General features: G+C 40.6%; 1 protein-coding gene across 1 annotated transcript in view; it reads left to right on the forward strand.

Moving 5' to 3' along the window:
* The window catches only part of NSD1 (nuclear receptor binding SET domain protein 1), a 679,701-nt gene that overhangs the window by 243,832 nt on the left and 418,719 nt on the right, over positions 1-17,150 (forward strand). The window contains 1 exon segment of the mRNA XM_053719266.1: positions 4,588-4,694. Within this exon segment, the coding sequence (XP_053575241.1) occupies positions 4,588-4,694 (107 nt within the window).

Here is a 17,150-nt window from a genome sequence, read left to right on the forward strand (position 1 = left end):
AGAATGCAAAGTCTCATACAGAGATAGTTCTAGCATTTCTGAGGTCGCATAGGTGGAAAGTGAACGTGGAAAAGAGTTCTCTGTTACCACTCACAAGGGTTCCTTTTCTAGGGACTCTTATAGATTCTGTGGAGATGAAGATTTACCTGACGGAGTCCAGGTTATCAAAGATTCTCAATGCTTGCCGTGTCCTTCATTCCATTCCAAGCCCATCAGTAGCTCAGTGCATGGAGGTAATCGGCTTAATGGTCGCGGCAATGGACATAGTGCCATTTGCGCGCCTTCATCTCAGACCGCTGCAACTATGCTTGCTCAGTCAATGGAACGGGGATTACTCAGATCTGTCCCCTTTGCTAAATCTGGACCAGGAGACCAGAGATTCTCTTCTCTGGTGGTTGTCACCGGTTCATCTGTCCAAAGGAATGACCTTTCGCAGACCAGATTGGACGATTGTAACAACGGATGCCAGCCTTCTAGGCTGGGGAGCAGTCTGGAATTCCCTGAAGGCTCAGGGATCGTGGACTCAGGAGGAGAAACTCCTTCCAATAAACATTCTAGAGTTAAGAGCACTATTCAATGCTCTTCTAGCTTGGCCTCAGTTAGCAAAACTGAGGTTCATCAGATTTCAGTCGGACAATATCACGACTGTGGCTTACATCAATCATCAAGGGGGAACCAGGAGTTCCCTAGCGATGTTGGAAGTCTCAAAGATAATTCGCTGGGCAGAGTCTCACTCTTGCCACCTGTCAGCGATTTACATCCCAGGCGTGGAGAACTGGGAGGCGGATTTCCTAAGTCGCCAGACTTTTCATCCGGGAGAGTGGGAACTTCACCCGGAGGTATTTGCTCAACTGATTCGTCGTTGGGGCAAACCGGATCTGGATCTCATGGCATCTCGCCAGAACGTGAAGCTTCCTTGTTACGGATCCAGGTCCAGGGACCCGGGAGCAGTGCTAGTAGATGCATTAGCAGCCCCTTGGGTTTTCAACATAGCTTATGTGTTTCGACCATTTCCGTTGCTACCGCGACTGATTGCCAGGTTCAAACAGGAGAGGGCATCGGTAATTCTGATAGCGCCTGCGTGGCCACGCAGGACCTGGTATGCAGACCTAGTGGACATGTCGTCCTGTCCACCATGGTCTCTACCTCTGAGGCAGGACCTTCTGATTCAGGGTCCTTTCAACCATCCAAACCTAATTTCTCTGAGGCTGACTGCCTGGAAATTGAACGCTTGATTCTATCAAAGCGTGGGTTTTCGGATTCGGTTATTGATACATTAATACAGGCTCGGAAACCTGTGACCAGAAAAATTTACCATAAGATATGGCGTAAATATTTATATTGGTGCGAATCCAAGAGTTACTCATGGAGTAAGGTTAGGATTCCTAGGATATTGGCTTTTCTACAAGAGGGTTTAGAAAAGGGTTTATCCGCTAGTTCGCTAAAGGGACAGATTTCCGCTCTGTCTATTCTTTTACACAAACGTCTGGCAGAGAATCCAGACGTCCAGGCCTTTTGTCAGGCTTTGGCTAGAATTAAGCCTGTGTTTAAAGCTGTTGCTCCTCCGTGGAGCTTAAACTTGGTTCTTAAAGTTCTTCAGGGTGTTCCGTTTGAACCCCTTCATTCCATTGACATATAGCTTTTATCTTGGAAAGTTTTGTTTTTTATGGCTATTTCCTCAGCTCGAAGAGTCTCTGAGTTATCTGCCTTACATTGTGATTCTCCTTATCTGATCTTTCATTCAGACAAGGTAGTACTGCGTACTAAACCTGGGTTTTTACCTAAGGTTGTTTCTAACAGGAATATCAATCAAGAGATTGTTGTTCCATCATTATGTCCTAATCCTTCTTCAAAGAAGGAACGTCTTTTGCATAATCTAGACGTGGTCCGTGCTCTGAAGTTCTACTTACAGGCAACTAAAGATTTTAGACAAACTTCTTCTCTGTTTGTCGTTTACTCTGGACAGAGGAGAGGTCAAAGGGCTTCGGCTACCTCTCTCTCTTTTTGGCTTCGTAGCATAATACGTTTAGCCTATGAGACTGCTGGACAGCAGCCTCCTGAAAGAATTACAGCTCATTCCACTAGAGCTGTGGCTTCCACCTGGGCCTTTAAGAATGAGGCCTCTGTTGAACAGATTTGCAAGGCAGCAACTTGGTCTTCACTTCATACTTTTTCCAAATTTTACAAATTTGACACTTTCGCTTCTTCGGAGGCTGGTTTTGGGAGAAAGGTTCTACAGGCAGTGGTTCCTTCTGTTTAATGTTCCTGCCTTGTCCCTCCCATCATCCGTGTACTTAGCTTTGGTATTGGTATCCCATAAGTAATGGATGACCCGTGGACTGAACACACTTAACAAGAGAAAACATAATTTATGCTTACCTGATAAATTTATTTCTCTTGTAGTGTGTTCAGTCCACGGCCCGCCCTGTCTTTTTAAGGCAGGTTCTAAATTTTAAAATTATAACTCCAGTCACCACTGCACCTTATAGTTTCTCCTTTCTTGTCTTGTCTCGGTCGAATGACTGGATATGACATGTGAGGGGAGGAGCTATATAGCAGCTCTGCTTGGGTGATCCTCTTGCAACTTCCTGTTGGGAAGGAGATTATATCCAATAAGTAATGGATGACCCGTGGACTGAACACACTACAAGAGAAATAAATTTATCAGGTAAGCATAAATTATGTTTTTTTACCTAAGGTGGTATCCAACAAGAATATCACTCAAGAGAGTGTTGTTCCATTCTTGTATCCTAATCCTTCTTCAAAGATGGAACGTCTATTACACAATTTGGACGTGGTTCGTGCTTTAAAGTTTTACTTACAAGCTACTTCAGATTTTCATCAAACATTTACTTTGTTTGTCGTCTACTCTGGACAGAGGAGAGGTCAAAAGACTTCAGCAACCTCTCTTCCTTTTTGGACAGCAGCCTCCTGAAGGGATTACAGCTCATTCTACTAGAGCTGTGGCTTTCACTTGGGCCTTTTTAAAATGAGGCTTCTGTTGAACAGATTTACAAGACGGCGTCTTGGTCTGCGCTTCATACTTTGCTTCTTCGGAGGCTATTTTTGGGAGAAAGGGTTTTTTCGGGCAGTGGTACCTTCCGTTTAAGTACCTGCCTTGTCCCTCCCTTCATCCGTGTACTTTAGCTTTGGTATTGGTATCCCATAAGTAATGGATGATCCGTGGACTGGATACACTTAACAAGAGAAAACATAATTTATGCTTACCTGATAAATTTATTTCTCTTGTAGTGTATCCAGTCCACGGCCCGCCCTGTCATTTTAAGGCAGGTAATTTTTTAATTTAAACTACAGTCACCACTGCACCCTATGGTTTTTCCTTTCTCTGCATGTTTTCGGTCGAATGACTGGATATGGCAGTTAGGGGAGGAGCTATATAGCAGCTCTGCTGTGGGTGAACTCTTGCAACTTCCTGTTGGGAAGGAGAATATCCCATAAGTAATGGATGATCCGTGGACTGGATACACTACAAGAGAAATAAATTTATCAGGTAAGCATAAATTATGTTTTTTTAAGGCTACTCATTTTCCAAAATGACACTAGCACACCATATTCTTCTACTTATTTAAAAGGAAACTAAACACTAAATACTGTTCATGCACCTCCCTCTAATCAAGGGTGCTTCCATTTTGGAACCCAGGTTACACTGCAGGTAACTAAGAACAGTTGCTGCACAGCTGCAAACAGATCATGTAGTGAAAGATTGGATTTCAACATAGTATCACCCATGACTAGAGGGAGGTGTTTAATAACTTCATTGCTATACAAAATGTGTTTCAATGTCCCTTTTTAATACAAACCAATAAAACTATATGGTCTAAAGCAGTGCTCGACGAATCTCTTAAAAAATTAGGAGCAAGTAGGAATATTTAGGAGCCAGACATATTTTTAGGAGCCAGACAGTGGTAGTTGTATATAGATATATGGAGAATAACCCAAAAAGTTAGGAGCCCCCGGTCTAAAGGTTAGTGAAAGGAGCTCCCATAAAATCCATAAATACGTTTAAAATTGTTAATAAAATAGTTGATTCCATTGTTTCTATCTTCATCATGTGAAACAATAAAAAACATTACAATATATATGCTGATGCTCCAGTAGTATTCTTTAATTGGTATTAGAGGATTTGTGAATCACTCAGTTCTTTTCTCTCAATTCTGTTTAAGCTATTTTGATTGATTTCATAGTGGCATGTGCACCAGTGCAGTTGATGTGGTATTTTAGGTTAGGTTCCAGAGTCAGTCAGTAATTTTAGAAACCATGGTTCCCGGGGTTTGACATTTCTTTTTTTTTTTTTTCTTTTTTCTGTAAGCCGTTACAATTCTTGCCAATTTCAGTTTTCAGTTTGTTGTTTATCAGCTCTTTGTTTTGAGATTAAGTTTCTCAGATGTCCTTCTCATACATAATAATCATATAAACCCCATGGTGTGTATGTTTGTTGTTCTTTAAACTCCTTTGACCATGTAATTTCAACTACTTTAATTGCATTGATAATTGTAGCTTTCCAAAACTTGTTCTTCAATGCTGTGTAGTAAAAAAAAAAATAAAAAATGTTTTTTTTTTTAATAGCAAAAAATCTGAGAAAGAAATACCGGAAGAGAGCACGGAAGAGAAACCTAAAACGTAGAGAAAACAGTCAGACCATCTATCCAAAGAAAAGGAAAACTGCTGTCCAGGTATCCTTGGAGTGAAGTCCTCAAATTTATTTCTGAAATACATTTGTTGGTAGAGCTAAAAGACTACAGTTTTGTGCTTAAATATCTCACATTCTTTGTGACAGCCCGTGAGGCATGAGGTTCTTTACCATTGCTTTCATTGGATTTCTCTTAGACATAGAATTTACGTAAACTTACCCACTGCATGAAATTCAGTAATACAGATACCTTATAAACATACTCTCCCCTTGGGTATAGATTGTGTAATTCAGCAATATCTTCATTTCTCATTTTATCATCTATACTATAATTGCATTTGTAATGTCCGTTGCCATCGGCAGTTGCGCACGCATCCTCAATGGAATGTTGGCACCGCCTGCACGAAGTATTAAAGGGACAGTCTAGGCCAAAATAAACTTTCACGATTCAGATAGAGCATGTAATTTTAAACAATTTTCCAATTTACTTTTATCTCCAATTTTGCTTTGTTCTCTTGGTATTCTTAGTTGAAAGCTTAACCTAGGAGGTTCATATTCTAATTTCTTAGACCTTGAAGCCCACCTCTTTCAGATTGCATTTTAACAGTTTTTCACCACTTGAGGGTGTTAGTTCACGTATTTCATATAGATAACACTGTGCTCGTGCACGAGAAGTTATCTGGGAGCAGGCACTGATTGGCTATACTGAAAAAAGGGGCAGTTTGCAGAGGCTTAGATACAAGATAATCAAAGAGGTTAAAAGTATATTATTATAAATGTGTTAGTTATGCAAAACTGGGAAATTAGTAATAAAGGGATTATCTATCTTTTAAAACAATAACAATTCTGGTGTAGACTGTCCCTTTAACACATACACCGCAAATCCACACATCGGGGAGTTTTACTGTTAGGGGGGGACTTTGTGTATTAAGGTAAAAGAGCTGTTTATCTTGGGGCAATGCCATGCAAAAAGCCCTTTTACGGGGTACTTGGTAGTTTATTCTTAGAGTAGGGGGTGTTTTTATTTTGTGGGGCTTTTATTTTCATAGGGATTAGGTATCATTTTTTTAAAATTTGATAATTTTTGTTTTTTTATTTTCTTTAATTTTAGCTTAATTTAAACTTAGGTTAAATGTTTTAATTTATGGGGGTAAGACTTAGGTTGTTTTTTTTGTTGTTTTTTTTTAAATATATATTTCTCTTGTTAAGTGTAGTCAGTCCACGGGTCATCCATTACTTATGGAATATATCTCTTCCTAACAGGAAGCTGCAAGAGGATCACCCAGCAGAGCTGCTACATAGCTCCTCCCCTCACATGTCATATTCAGTCATTCTCTTGCAGCCTAACTAGATAGGTCGCTGTGAGAGGTCTGTGGTGTTTTTTAACTTAGTTTATTTCTACAATCAAAAGTTTGTTATTTTAAATGGCACCGGAGTGTGCTGTTTATTCTCAGGCAGCATTAGAAGAAGAATCTGCCTGCGTTTTCTATGATCTTAGCAGACGTAACTAAGATCCACTGGCTGTTCTCATCTGAGGAGTGAGGTAACTTCAGAGAAGGGGAATAGCATGCAGGGCCCCCCTGCAAATGAGGTATGTGCAGTAATTATTTTTCTGAGGAATGGAATTGACTGAGAAAATACTGCTGATACCAATGTAAAGTAAGTTCAGCCTTAAATGCAGTGATAGCGACTGGTATTAGGCTGATGAGTGTTTGTACACTGAATGTATTTTTCTAAGGAATGGAATTGACTCTGAAAATACTGTTAATACTGAAATAATGTATGAGCCTTAACTGCAGTAAAAGCGACTGGTAGCAGGCTTATTAATAACAATTCATAACTTTTCAAATGTATGTTTAAAACGTTTACTGGCATGTTAATCGTTTTTTGTGAGGTACTTGGTGATAAAACTTATTGGGGCATGATTTTTACCACATGGCCATCTTTGTTTTCTGCATAGAAACAGTTTTCTGAGCTTCCCCACTGTTGTAATATGAGCGGGAGGGGCCTATTTTAGCGCTTTTTTGCGCAGTAAAAATTCAGTCACAATCTGTCTACTTCATCCTCCATGATCCAGATCGTCTCTAGAGAGCTCAGGGGTCTTCAAAATTCATTTTGAGGGAGGTAATCAGTCACAGCAGACCTGTGACAGTGTGTTTTGACTGTGAGAAAAACGTTAATTATTAAATTGTTAATCCGTTTTTGGGTATTAAGGGGTTAATCATCCATTTGCTGGTGGGTGCAATCCTTTGCTAACTTAATACATTTACTGTGAAAAATTGGTTGCTATAACTATTTTGGTTCATTGTTATTTCAACTGTGACAGCTTTTTGTGCTTCTTAAAGGCACAGTAGCGTTTTTTATATTGCTTGTAAATTTATTTAGAAAAGTATTTCCAAGCTTGCTAGTATCATTGCTAGTCTGTTTAAACATGTCTGACACAGATGTATCTCTTTGTTCACTATGTTTAAAGGCCAATGTGGAGCCCAATAGAAATTTATGTACTAATTGCATTGATGCTACTTTAAATAAAAGTCAATCTTTACATGTAAAGAAATTATCACCAGACAACGAGGGGGAAGTTATGCCGACTAACTCTCCTCACGTGTCAGTAGCTTCGCCTCCCGCTCAGGAGGTGCGTGATTTTGTGGCGCCAAGTACATCAGGGAGGCCCTTACAAATCACTTTGCAAGACATGGCTACTGTTATGACAGAAGTATTATCTAAATTGCCAGAATTAAGAGGCAAGCGCGATAGCTCTGGGTTAAGGACAGAGCGCGCGGATGAGGTGAGAGCCATGTCAGATACTGCGTCACAGTTTGCAGAACGTGAAGACGGAGAGCTTCATTCTGTGGGTGACGGATCTGATCCAGGGAGACTGGATTCAGAGATTTCTAATTTTAAATTTAAGCTTGAGAACCTCCGCATATTGCTAGGGGAGTTATTAGCGGCTCTGAATGATTGTAACACGGTTGCAATTCCAGAAAAATTATGTAGGTTGGATAGATACTATGCGGTACCGGTGTGTACTGACGTGTTTCCTATACCTAAAAGGCTTACATAGATTATTAGCAAGGAGTGGGATAGACCTGGTGTGCCCTTTTCCCCTCCTCCCATATTTAGGAAAATGTTTCCTATAGACGCCACCACACAAGACTTATGACAGACGGTCCCTAAGGTGGAGGGAGCAGTTTCTACTTTAGCTAAGCGTACCACTATCCCGGTGGAGGATAGTTGTGCCTTTTCAGATCCAATGGATAAGAAATTAGAGGGTTACCTTAAGAAAATGTTTGTTCAACAAGGTTTTATCTTACAGCCCCTTGCATGCATTGCGCCTGTCACTGCTGCGGCGGCATTCTGGTTTGAGTCTCTGGAAGAGGCCATTCGCACAGCTCCATTGGATGAAATTATGAACAAGCTTAAAGCACTTAAGCTAGCTAACGCATTTGTTTCTGATGCCGTCGTACATTTAACCAAACTTACGGCTAAGAACTCCGGATTCGCCATTCAAGCGCGCAGAGCGCTATGGCTTAAATCCTGGTCAGCTGACGTGACTTCTAAATCTAAATTGCTTAATATTCCTTTCAAAGGGCAGACCTTATTCGGGCCCGGCTTGAAAGAAATTATAGCTGACATTACGGGAGGTAAGGGCCATGCTCTACCTCAGCACAGGGCCAAATCAAAGGCCAAACAGTCTAATTTTCGTGCCTTTCGTAACTTCAAGGCTGGAGCAGCATCAACTTCCTCCGCTCCAAAACAGGAAGGAGCTGTTGCTCGTTACAGGCAGGGCTGGAAAGTTAACCACTCCTGGAACAAGGGCAAGCAGGCCAAGAAACCTGCTGCTGCCCCCAAGACAGCATGAAGAGTGGGCCCCCTATCCGGAAACGGATCTAGTGGGGGGCAGACTTTCTCTCTTCGCCCAGGCTTGGGCAAGAGATGTCCAGGATCCCTGGGCGTTGGAGATCATATCTCAGGGATATCTCCTGGACTTCAAAACTTCTCCTCCACGAGGGAGATTTCATCTTTCAAGGTTATCAGCAAACCAAATAAAGAAAGAGGCGTTTCTACGCTGTGTACAAGACCTTTTACTAATGGGGGTGATCCACCCAGTTCCGCGGACGGAACACGGGCAAGGATTCTATTCAAATCTATTTGTGGTTCCCAAGAAAGAGGGAACCTTCAGACCAATCTTGGACTTAAAAATCCTAAACAAATTTCTAAGAGTTCCATCATTCAAAATGGAAACTATTCGAACCATCCTTCCCATGATCCAAGAGGGTCAGTACATAACCACAGTGGATTTAAAGGATGCCTACCTTCACATACCGATTCACAAGGATCATTATCGGTACCTAAGATTTGCTTTCCTAGACAGACATTACCAGTTTGTAGCTCTTCCCTTCGGATTAGCTACGGCTCCAAGAATCTTTACAAAAGTTCTGGGCTCACTTCTGGCGGTACTAAGACCGCGAGGCATAGAGGTGACTCCGTACCTAGGCGACATTCTGATACAAGCGTCAAGTTTTCAAACTGCCAAGTCTCATACAGAGATAGTTCTGGCATTTCTGAGATCGCATGGGTGGAAGGTGAACGTGGAAAAAGAGTTCTCTATTACCACTTACAAGAGTTCCCTTTCTAGGGACTCTTATAGATTCTGTAGAGATGAAAATTTACCTGACGGAGGCCAGGTTATCAAAACTTCTAAATGCTTGCCGTGTCCTTCATTCCATTCCACACCCGTCAGTAGCTCAGTGCATGGAAGTAATCGGCTTAATGGTAGCGGCAATGGACATAGTACCATTTGCGCGCCTGCATCTCAGACCGCTGCAATTGTGCGTGCTAAGTCAGTGGAACGGGGATTACTCAGATTTGTCCCCCCTACTAAGTCTGGATCAAGAGACCAGAGATTCTCTTCTATGGTGGCTCTCTCGGCCACATCTGTCCAAGGGGATGACCTTTCGCAGGCCAGATTGGACGATTGTAACAGACGCCAGCCTTCTAGGCTGGGGCGCAGTCTGGAACTCCCTGAAAGCTCAGGGATTATGGACTCAGGAGGAGAAACTCCTCCCAATAAATATTCTGGAATTAAGAGCAATATTCAATGCTCTCCTAGCTTGGCCTGAGTTAGCAACACTGAGGTTCATCGGATTTCAGTCGGACAACATCACGACTGTGGCTTACATCAACCATCAAGGGGGAACCAGAAGTTCCCTAGCGATGTTGGAAGTCTCAAAGATAATTCGCTGGGCAGAGTCTCACTCTTGCCACCTGTCAGCGATTTACATCCCAGGCGTAGAGAACTGGGAGGCTGATTTTCTAAGTCGCCAGACTTTTCATCCGGGGGAGTGGGAACTTCATCCGGAGGTCTTTGCTCAACTGATTCTTCGTTGGGGCAAACCAGATCTGGATCTCATGGCGTCTCGCCAGAACGCCAAGCTTCCTTGTTACGGATCCAGGTCCAGGGACCCGGGAGCGGTGCTGATAGATGCTCTGACAGCCCCTTGGGTCTTCAACATGGCTTATGTGTTTCCACCATTCCCGATGCTTCCTCGTTTGATTGCCAAGATCAAACAGGAGAGAGCTTCGGTGATTCTGATAGCGCCTGCGTGGCCACGCAGGACCTGGTATGCAGACCTAGTGGACATGTCGTCCTATCCACCGTGGTCTCTACCTCTGAGACAGGACCTTCTAATTCAGGGTCCTTTCAAACATCCAAATCTAATTTCTCTGAGGCTGACTGCATGGAGATTGAACGCTTGATTCTATCAAAGCGTGGCTTCTCGCAGTCGGTTATTGATACCTTAATACAGGCTAGGAAGCCTGTTACCAGAAAAATTTACCATAAGATATGGCGTAAATATTTATATTGGTGCGAATCCAAGAGTTACTCATGGAGTAAGGTTAGGATTCCTAGGATATTGTCCTTTCTTCAAGAGGGTTTAGAAAAGGGCTTATCTGCTAGTTCGTTAAAGGGACAGATTTCTGCTCTGTCTATTCTTCTACACAAACGTCTGGCTGAAGTTCCAGACGTTCAGGCTTTTTGTCAGGCTTTAACTAGGATTAAGCCTGTGTTTAAGACTGTTGCTCGCCGTGGAGCTTAAACTTAGTTCTTAATGTTCTTCAAGGCGTTCCATTTGAACCCCTTCATTCCATTGATATCAAGCTGTTATCCTGGAAGGTTTTGTTTTTGATGGCTATTTCCTCGGCTCGAAGAGTCTCTGAGTTATCTGCCTTACATTGTGATTCTCCTGATCTGATTTTTCATTCAGACAAGGTAGTTCTGCGTACTAAACCTGGGTTCTTACCTAAGGTAGTTACTAACAGGAATATCAATCAAGAGATTGTTGTTCCATCACTGTGTCCTAACCCTTCTTCAAAGAAGGAACGACTTTTGCATAATTTGGACGTAGTCCGTGCCCTGAAGTTCTATTTGCAGGCAACTAAAGATTTTCATCAAACTTCTTCCCTGTTTGTCGTTTACTCTGGACAGAGAAGAGGTCAAAAGGCTTCGGCTACCTCTCTCTCTTTTTGGCTTCGTAGCATAATACATTTAGCCTATGAGACTGCTGGACAGCAGCCTCCTGAAAGGATTACAGCTCATTCTACTAGAGCTGTGGCTTCCACCTGGGCCTTTAAAAATGAGGCCTCTGTTGAACAGATTTGCAAGGCTGCGACTTGGTCTTCGCTTCACACCTTTTCAAAATTTTACAAATTTGACACTTTTGCTTCTTCGGAGGCTATTTTTGGGAGAAAGGTACTTCAGGCAGTGGTTCCTTCTGTTTAATGTTCCTGCCTTGTCCCTCCCTTCATCCGTGTACTTTAGCTTTGGTATTGGTATTCCATAAGTAATGGATGACCCGTGGACTGACTACACTTAACAAGAGAAAACATAATTTATGCTTACCTGATAAATTTATTTCTCTTGTAGTGTAGTCAGTCCACGGCCCGCCCTGTCTTTAAGGCAGGCCTAAAATTTTAATTAAACTCCAGTCACCACTGCACCCTATGGTTTCTCCTTTCTCGTCTGCTTTGGTCGAATGACTGAATATGACATGTGAGGGGAGGAGCTATGTAGCAGCTCTGCTGGGTGATCCTCTTGCAGCTTCCTGTTAGGAAGAGATATATTCCATAAGTAATGGATGACCCGTGGACTGACTACACTACAAGAGAAATAAATTTATCAGGTAAGCATAAATTATGTTTTTTTTGGTTTAGATTAGGGATTGGCAGCAAAAGAGCTGAATACCCTTTTAAGTGCAATGTCCATATAAATGCCCTTTTCAGGGAAATGGATACTTAAGGTTTTTTTAGTGTTTGCTTTATTTATTTTGGGGGGTTTAGTGGGTGGTGGGTTTTACTGTTAGGGGGACTTAGAATTTTTGGTAACTGCAATAGAGCTGTTTAATTTAGGGCAATGCCCTACAAAAAACCATTTTAAGGGCTATTGGTAGTTTAGCATTAGATTAGGTGTTGTTTTTATTTTAAGGTGGGTGGAGGGGCTTTTTATTTTCATAGGGATTATGTTTTATTTTTTGGGGGGTTTTAGATTTAGGGTTGTGGTTTTTTTTTTTTTATTGTTTTTTTTTTTTTATAGATTAGGGATGGGCAGCAAAAGAGCTAAATGCCCTTTTCAGGGCAATGTATAGTTTAGGTTTTTTAGTGTTAGGTTTATTTATTTTGGGGGTGTTTGGTGAGTTTGTGGGTTTTACTGTTAGGGGGACTTAGAATTTTTTGTAACTGCAAAAGAGCTGTTTAATTTAGGGCAATACCCTACAAAAAGCCCTTTTAAGGGCTATTGGTTGTTCAGCATTAGATTAGGGGGCGTTTTTATTTGGGGGCTTTTTAATTTTCATAGGGATTTGGTTTAATTTTTGATAATTTGTTTGTTTATTTTTTCTGTAGTTTAATTTTTTATTAACACATAGACTGCCCTCTGGCCAGGCTTACCAACTAGTTACTTTATAAAAGGTTTCTCTTCATTTTCTTCAAATCCTTGCACTGCCTGCCCCCTTTCCTTCCAAGTTTGCTGTCTGTGACATGCACCATCTAAGACGCAACAAATTATCTTTACTTCTCCCCTATCCAAGGAAGCAGTCTGCCCATATTACCTCTGTGTCACAATAACACACAAGACACATGATCTATAGTCATGACTGTGAACCAGTGTTAATTTTGACGGCAAATTTTAATTTAGTCTTAGTTTTAGTCTTTTGACTAAAATGCCGTTTTAGTTGTATTTTAGTCATCTGAATTGTTTTAGTTTTAGTCTAGTTTTAGTTGACTAAATCTCCAGTAGATTTTAGTCGACTAAATCTTCAGTAGATTTTAGTCTACTAAAATCTAAGCAGTTTAGTTAAAGTGTAATGTATTATTTAAGCATTTCTCTATCATTTCCAAACTCATTATATACTCCAGGAGTAAACATAACACCTGTTATCATTTATGGTATTAAGGTTTAAACATGAAGTACAGACACAGGTTTAGCCCTTGCGATATATAACGTCTATATTAAACTTAAAATTAAATAAAAAGTTTAATAAACAAACAGAAGTGCAACTTTAAAATATAAAAACAAACAAACTGTAAACTGTATTGGCTGTAATGCCATTGCACATATTACCCAATATAAAAACTTTAACAGTTCTCTGTTAATTAAAACAAGTATCAAGTAACTCAACACAACAAACTGTTTCTGCAGCTAGCACAGTCACAGTATAACTAAAACCTATACTTGTGGGTTATTCTTATTTCTATAGGAAGAATCAATTGTTCACAGATTTGAAAATATTTCGGCAACACTGCTCTAGAACTTACAAACTCATTATATACTCCTGTAGTAAAGGTTTATTAAAGGACCAGTCAACACTGTAGATTTGCATAATCAACAAATGCAAGATAACAAGACAATGCAATAGCACTTAGCCTGAACTTCAAATGAGTAGTAGATTTTTTTTCTGACAATTTTAAAAGTTGTTTTTTTCCACTCCCCCTGTACCATGTGACAGCCACCAGCCAATCACAAATGCATTCACGTACCACATGACAGCAATCAGCCATTCACAAATGCATACACACTTATTCTTGCACATGCTCAGTAGGAGTTGGTGACTCAAAAAGTTTAAATATAAAAAGACTGTGCACATTTTGTTAATGGAAGTAAATTAGAAAGTTGTTTAAAATTGCATGCTCTATCTGAATAATGAAAGTTTAAATTTGATTGAGTGTCCCTTGAACCTGTTTTTATTTATGGTATTAAGGTTTTAACATGCAATACAGATTTAACTGTTGTGGTATATATTTATCTTAAAATTAAATAAAACCAAGTTTCGTAAATAAACAAGAAGATAGCCTTGTGTTTTTGTTTTTGTTTTGTTTTTTAAAAAGAGCAGTAATTAGGTGAATTGATTATAACAAATTGCATAAACTGCAAGACAGCTAATTTTGATTTAGTTTCTCCAACATAGGTGTGTCCGGTCCACGGCGTCATCCTTACTTGTGGGATATTCTCTTCCCCAACAGGAAATGGCAAAGAGCCCAGCAAAGCTGGTCACATGATCCCTCCTAGGCTCCGCCTACCCCAGTCATTCTCTTTGCCGTTGTACAGGCAACATCTCCACGGAGATGGCTTAGAGTTTTTTAGTGTTTAACTGTAGTTTTTATTATTCAATCAAGAGTTTGTTATTTTAAAATAGTGCTGGTATGTACTATTTACTCAGAAACAGAAAAGAGATGAAGATTTCTGTTTGTATGAGGAAAATGATTTTAGCACCGTAACTAAAATCCATGGCTGTTCCACACAGGACTGTTGAGAGCAATTAACTTCAGTTGGGGGAACAGTGTGCAGTCTCTTGCTGCTTGAGGTATGACACATTCTAACAAGACGATGTAATGCTGGAAGCTGTCATTTTTCCCTATGGGATCCGGTAAGCCATGTTTATTATGATGGTAAATAAGGGCTTCACAAGGGCTTATTAAGATTGTAGACTTTTCTGGGCTAAATCGATTCAATTTTAAAACATATTTAGCTTTGAGGAATCATTTTATCTGGGTTTATTGATATTATAATATCGGCAGGCACTGTATTAGACACCTTATTTCTCTGGGGCTTTCCCAAAGCATAAGCAGAGCCTCATTTTCGCGCCGGTGTGGCGCACTTGTTTTTGAGAGGCATGGCATGCAGTCGCATGTGAGAGGAGCTCTGATACTTTGAAAAGACTTTCTGAAGGCGTCATTTGGTATCGTATTCCCCTTTGGGTTTGGTTGGGTCTCAGCAAAGCAGATACCAGGGACTGTAAAGGGGTTAAAGTGTTAAAACGGCTCCGGTTCCGTTATTTTAAGGGTTAAAGCTTCCAAATTTGGTGTGCAATACTTTTAAGGCTTTAAGACACTGTGGTGAAAATTTGGTGAATTTTGTACAATTCCTTCATGTTTTTTCGCAATTGCAGTAATAAAGTGTGTTCAGTTTAAAATTTAAAGTGACAGTAACGGTTTTATTTTAAAACGTTTTTTGTACTTTATTATCAAGTTTATGCCTGTTTAACATGTCTGAACTACCAGATAGACTGTGTTCTGAATGTGGGGAAGCCAGAATTCCTGTTCATTTAAATAAATGTGATTTATGTGATAATGACAATGATGCCCAAGATGATTCCTCAAGTGAGGGGAGTAAGCATGGTACTGCATCATTCCCTCCTTCGTCTACACGAGTCTTGCCCACTCAGGAGGCCCCTAGTACATCTAGCGCGCCAATACTCCTTACTATGCAACAATTAACGGCTGTAATGGATAATTCTGTCAAAAACATTTTAGCCAAAATGAACCCTTGTCAGCGTAAGCGTGGCTGCTCTGTTTTAGTTACTGAAGAGCATGACGACGCTGATATTAATATCTCTGAAGGGCCCCTAACCCAATCTGAGGGGGCCAGGGAGGTTTTGTCTGAGGGAGAAATTACTGAGTCAGGGAACATTTCTCAACAGGCTGAACCTGATGTAATTGCATTTAAATTTAAGTTGGAACATCTCCGCATTCTGCTTAAGGAGGTATTATCCACTCTGGATGATTGTGAAAAGTTGGTCATCCCAGAGAAACTATGTAAAATGGACAAGTTCCTAGAGGTGCCGGAGCTCCCAGAAGCTTTTCCTATACCCAAGCGGGTGGCGGACATTGTTAATAAAGAATGGGAAAGGCCCGGTATTCCTTTCGTCCCTCCCCCCATATTTAAAAAAAAAAAAAAAAAAAAAAAAAAAAAAAAAGTTGTTTCTAACAAAAACATTAACCAGGAGATTATCGTACCTTCTCTGTGTCCAAAACCAGTTTCAAAGAAGGAACGTTTGTTGCACAATTTGGATGTTGTTCGCGCTCTAAAATTCTATTTAGATGCTACAAAGGATTTTAGACAAACATCTTCCTTGTTTGTTGTTTATTCAGGTAAAAGGAGAGGTCAAAAAGCAACTTCTACCTCTCTCTCTTTTTGGATTAAAAGCATCATCAGATTGGCTTACGAGACTGCCGGACGGCAGCCTCCCGAAAGAATCACAGCTCATTCCACTAGGGCTGTGGCTTCCACATGGGCCTTCAAGAACGAGGCTTCTGTTGATCAGATATGTAGGGCAGCGACTTGGTCTTCACTGCACACTTTTACCAAATTTTACAAGTTTGATACTTTTGCTTCTTCTGAGGCTATTTTTGGGAGAAAGGTTTTGCAAGCCGTGGTGCCTTCCATTTAGGTGACCTGATTTGCTCCCTCCCTTCATCCGTGTCCTAAAGCTTTGGTATTGGTTCCCACAAGTAAGGATGACGCCGTGGACCGGACACACCTATGTTGGAGAAAACAGAATTTATGTTTACCTGATAATTTTCTTTCTCCAACGGTGTGTCCGGTCCACGGCCCGCCCTGGTTTCTTTAATCAGGTCTGATAATTTATTTTCTTTAACTACAGTCACCACGGTACCATATGGTTTCTCCTATGCAAATATTCCTCCTTAACGTCGGTCGAATGACTGGGGTAGGCGGAGCCTAGGAGGGATCATGTGACCAGCTTTGCTGGGCTCTTTGCCATTTCCTGTTGGGGAAGAGAATATCCCACAAGTAAGGATGACGCCGTGGACCGGACACACCGTTGGAGAAAGACATTTATCAGGTAAACATAAATTCTGTTTTTAGTCAGTCTTTTGACTAAAATGCCATTTTGATTTAGTTTTAGTCAGTCTTTTGACTAAAATACCATTTTAGTTTTAGTCGTATTTTAGTCATCAGAATTTCTTTAGTTTTATGCTCATTTTAGTCTAGTTTTAGTCAACGAAATTAACACTGCTGTGAACCAATCTGAGTTACAGAAGCTTACTAAACAAATATGTGATTTACTTCTATATATGAAAAAACATTCTGGTCAATTATGGTTAGAATAATTGACGCTTTGTCAATTGTTGGGGAAGACTTTATCATAAAGACTTCTGTAGACATTTCTGCCATTACTCTGTCTCCTCCTAGAGTTGAAAC

The sequence above is a fragment of the Bombina bombina genome, chromosome 6 (genome assembly GCF_027579735.1).
Source record: "Bombina bombina isolate aBomBom1 chromosome 6, aBomBom1.pri, whole genome shotgun sequence".
Classification (NCBI taxonomy): domain Eukaryota; kingdom Metazoa; phylum Chordata; class Amphibia; order Anura; family Bombinatoridae; genus Bombina; species Bombina bombina.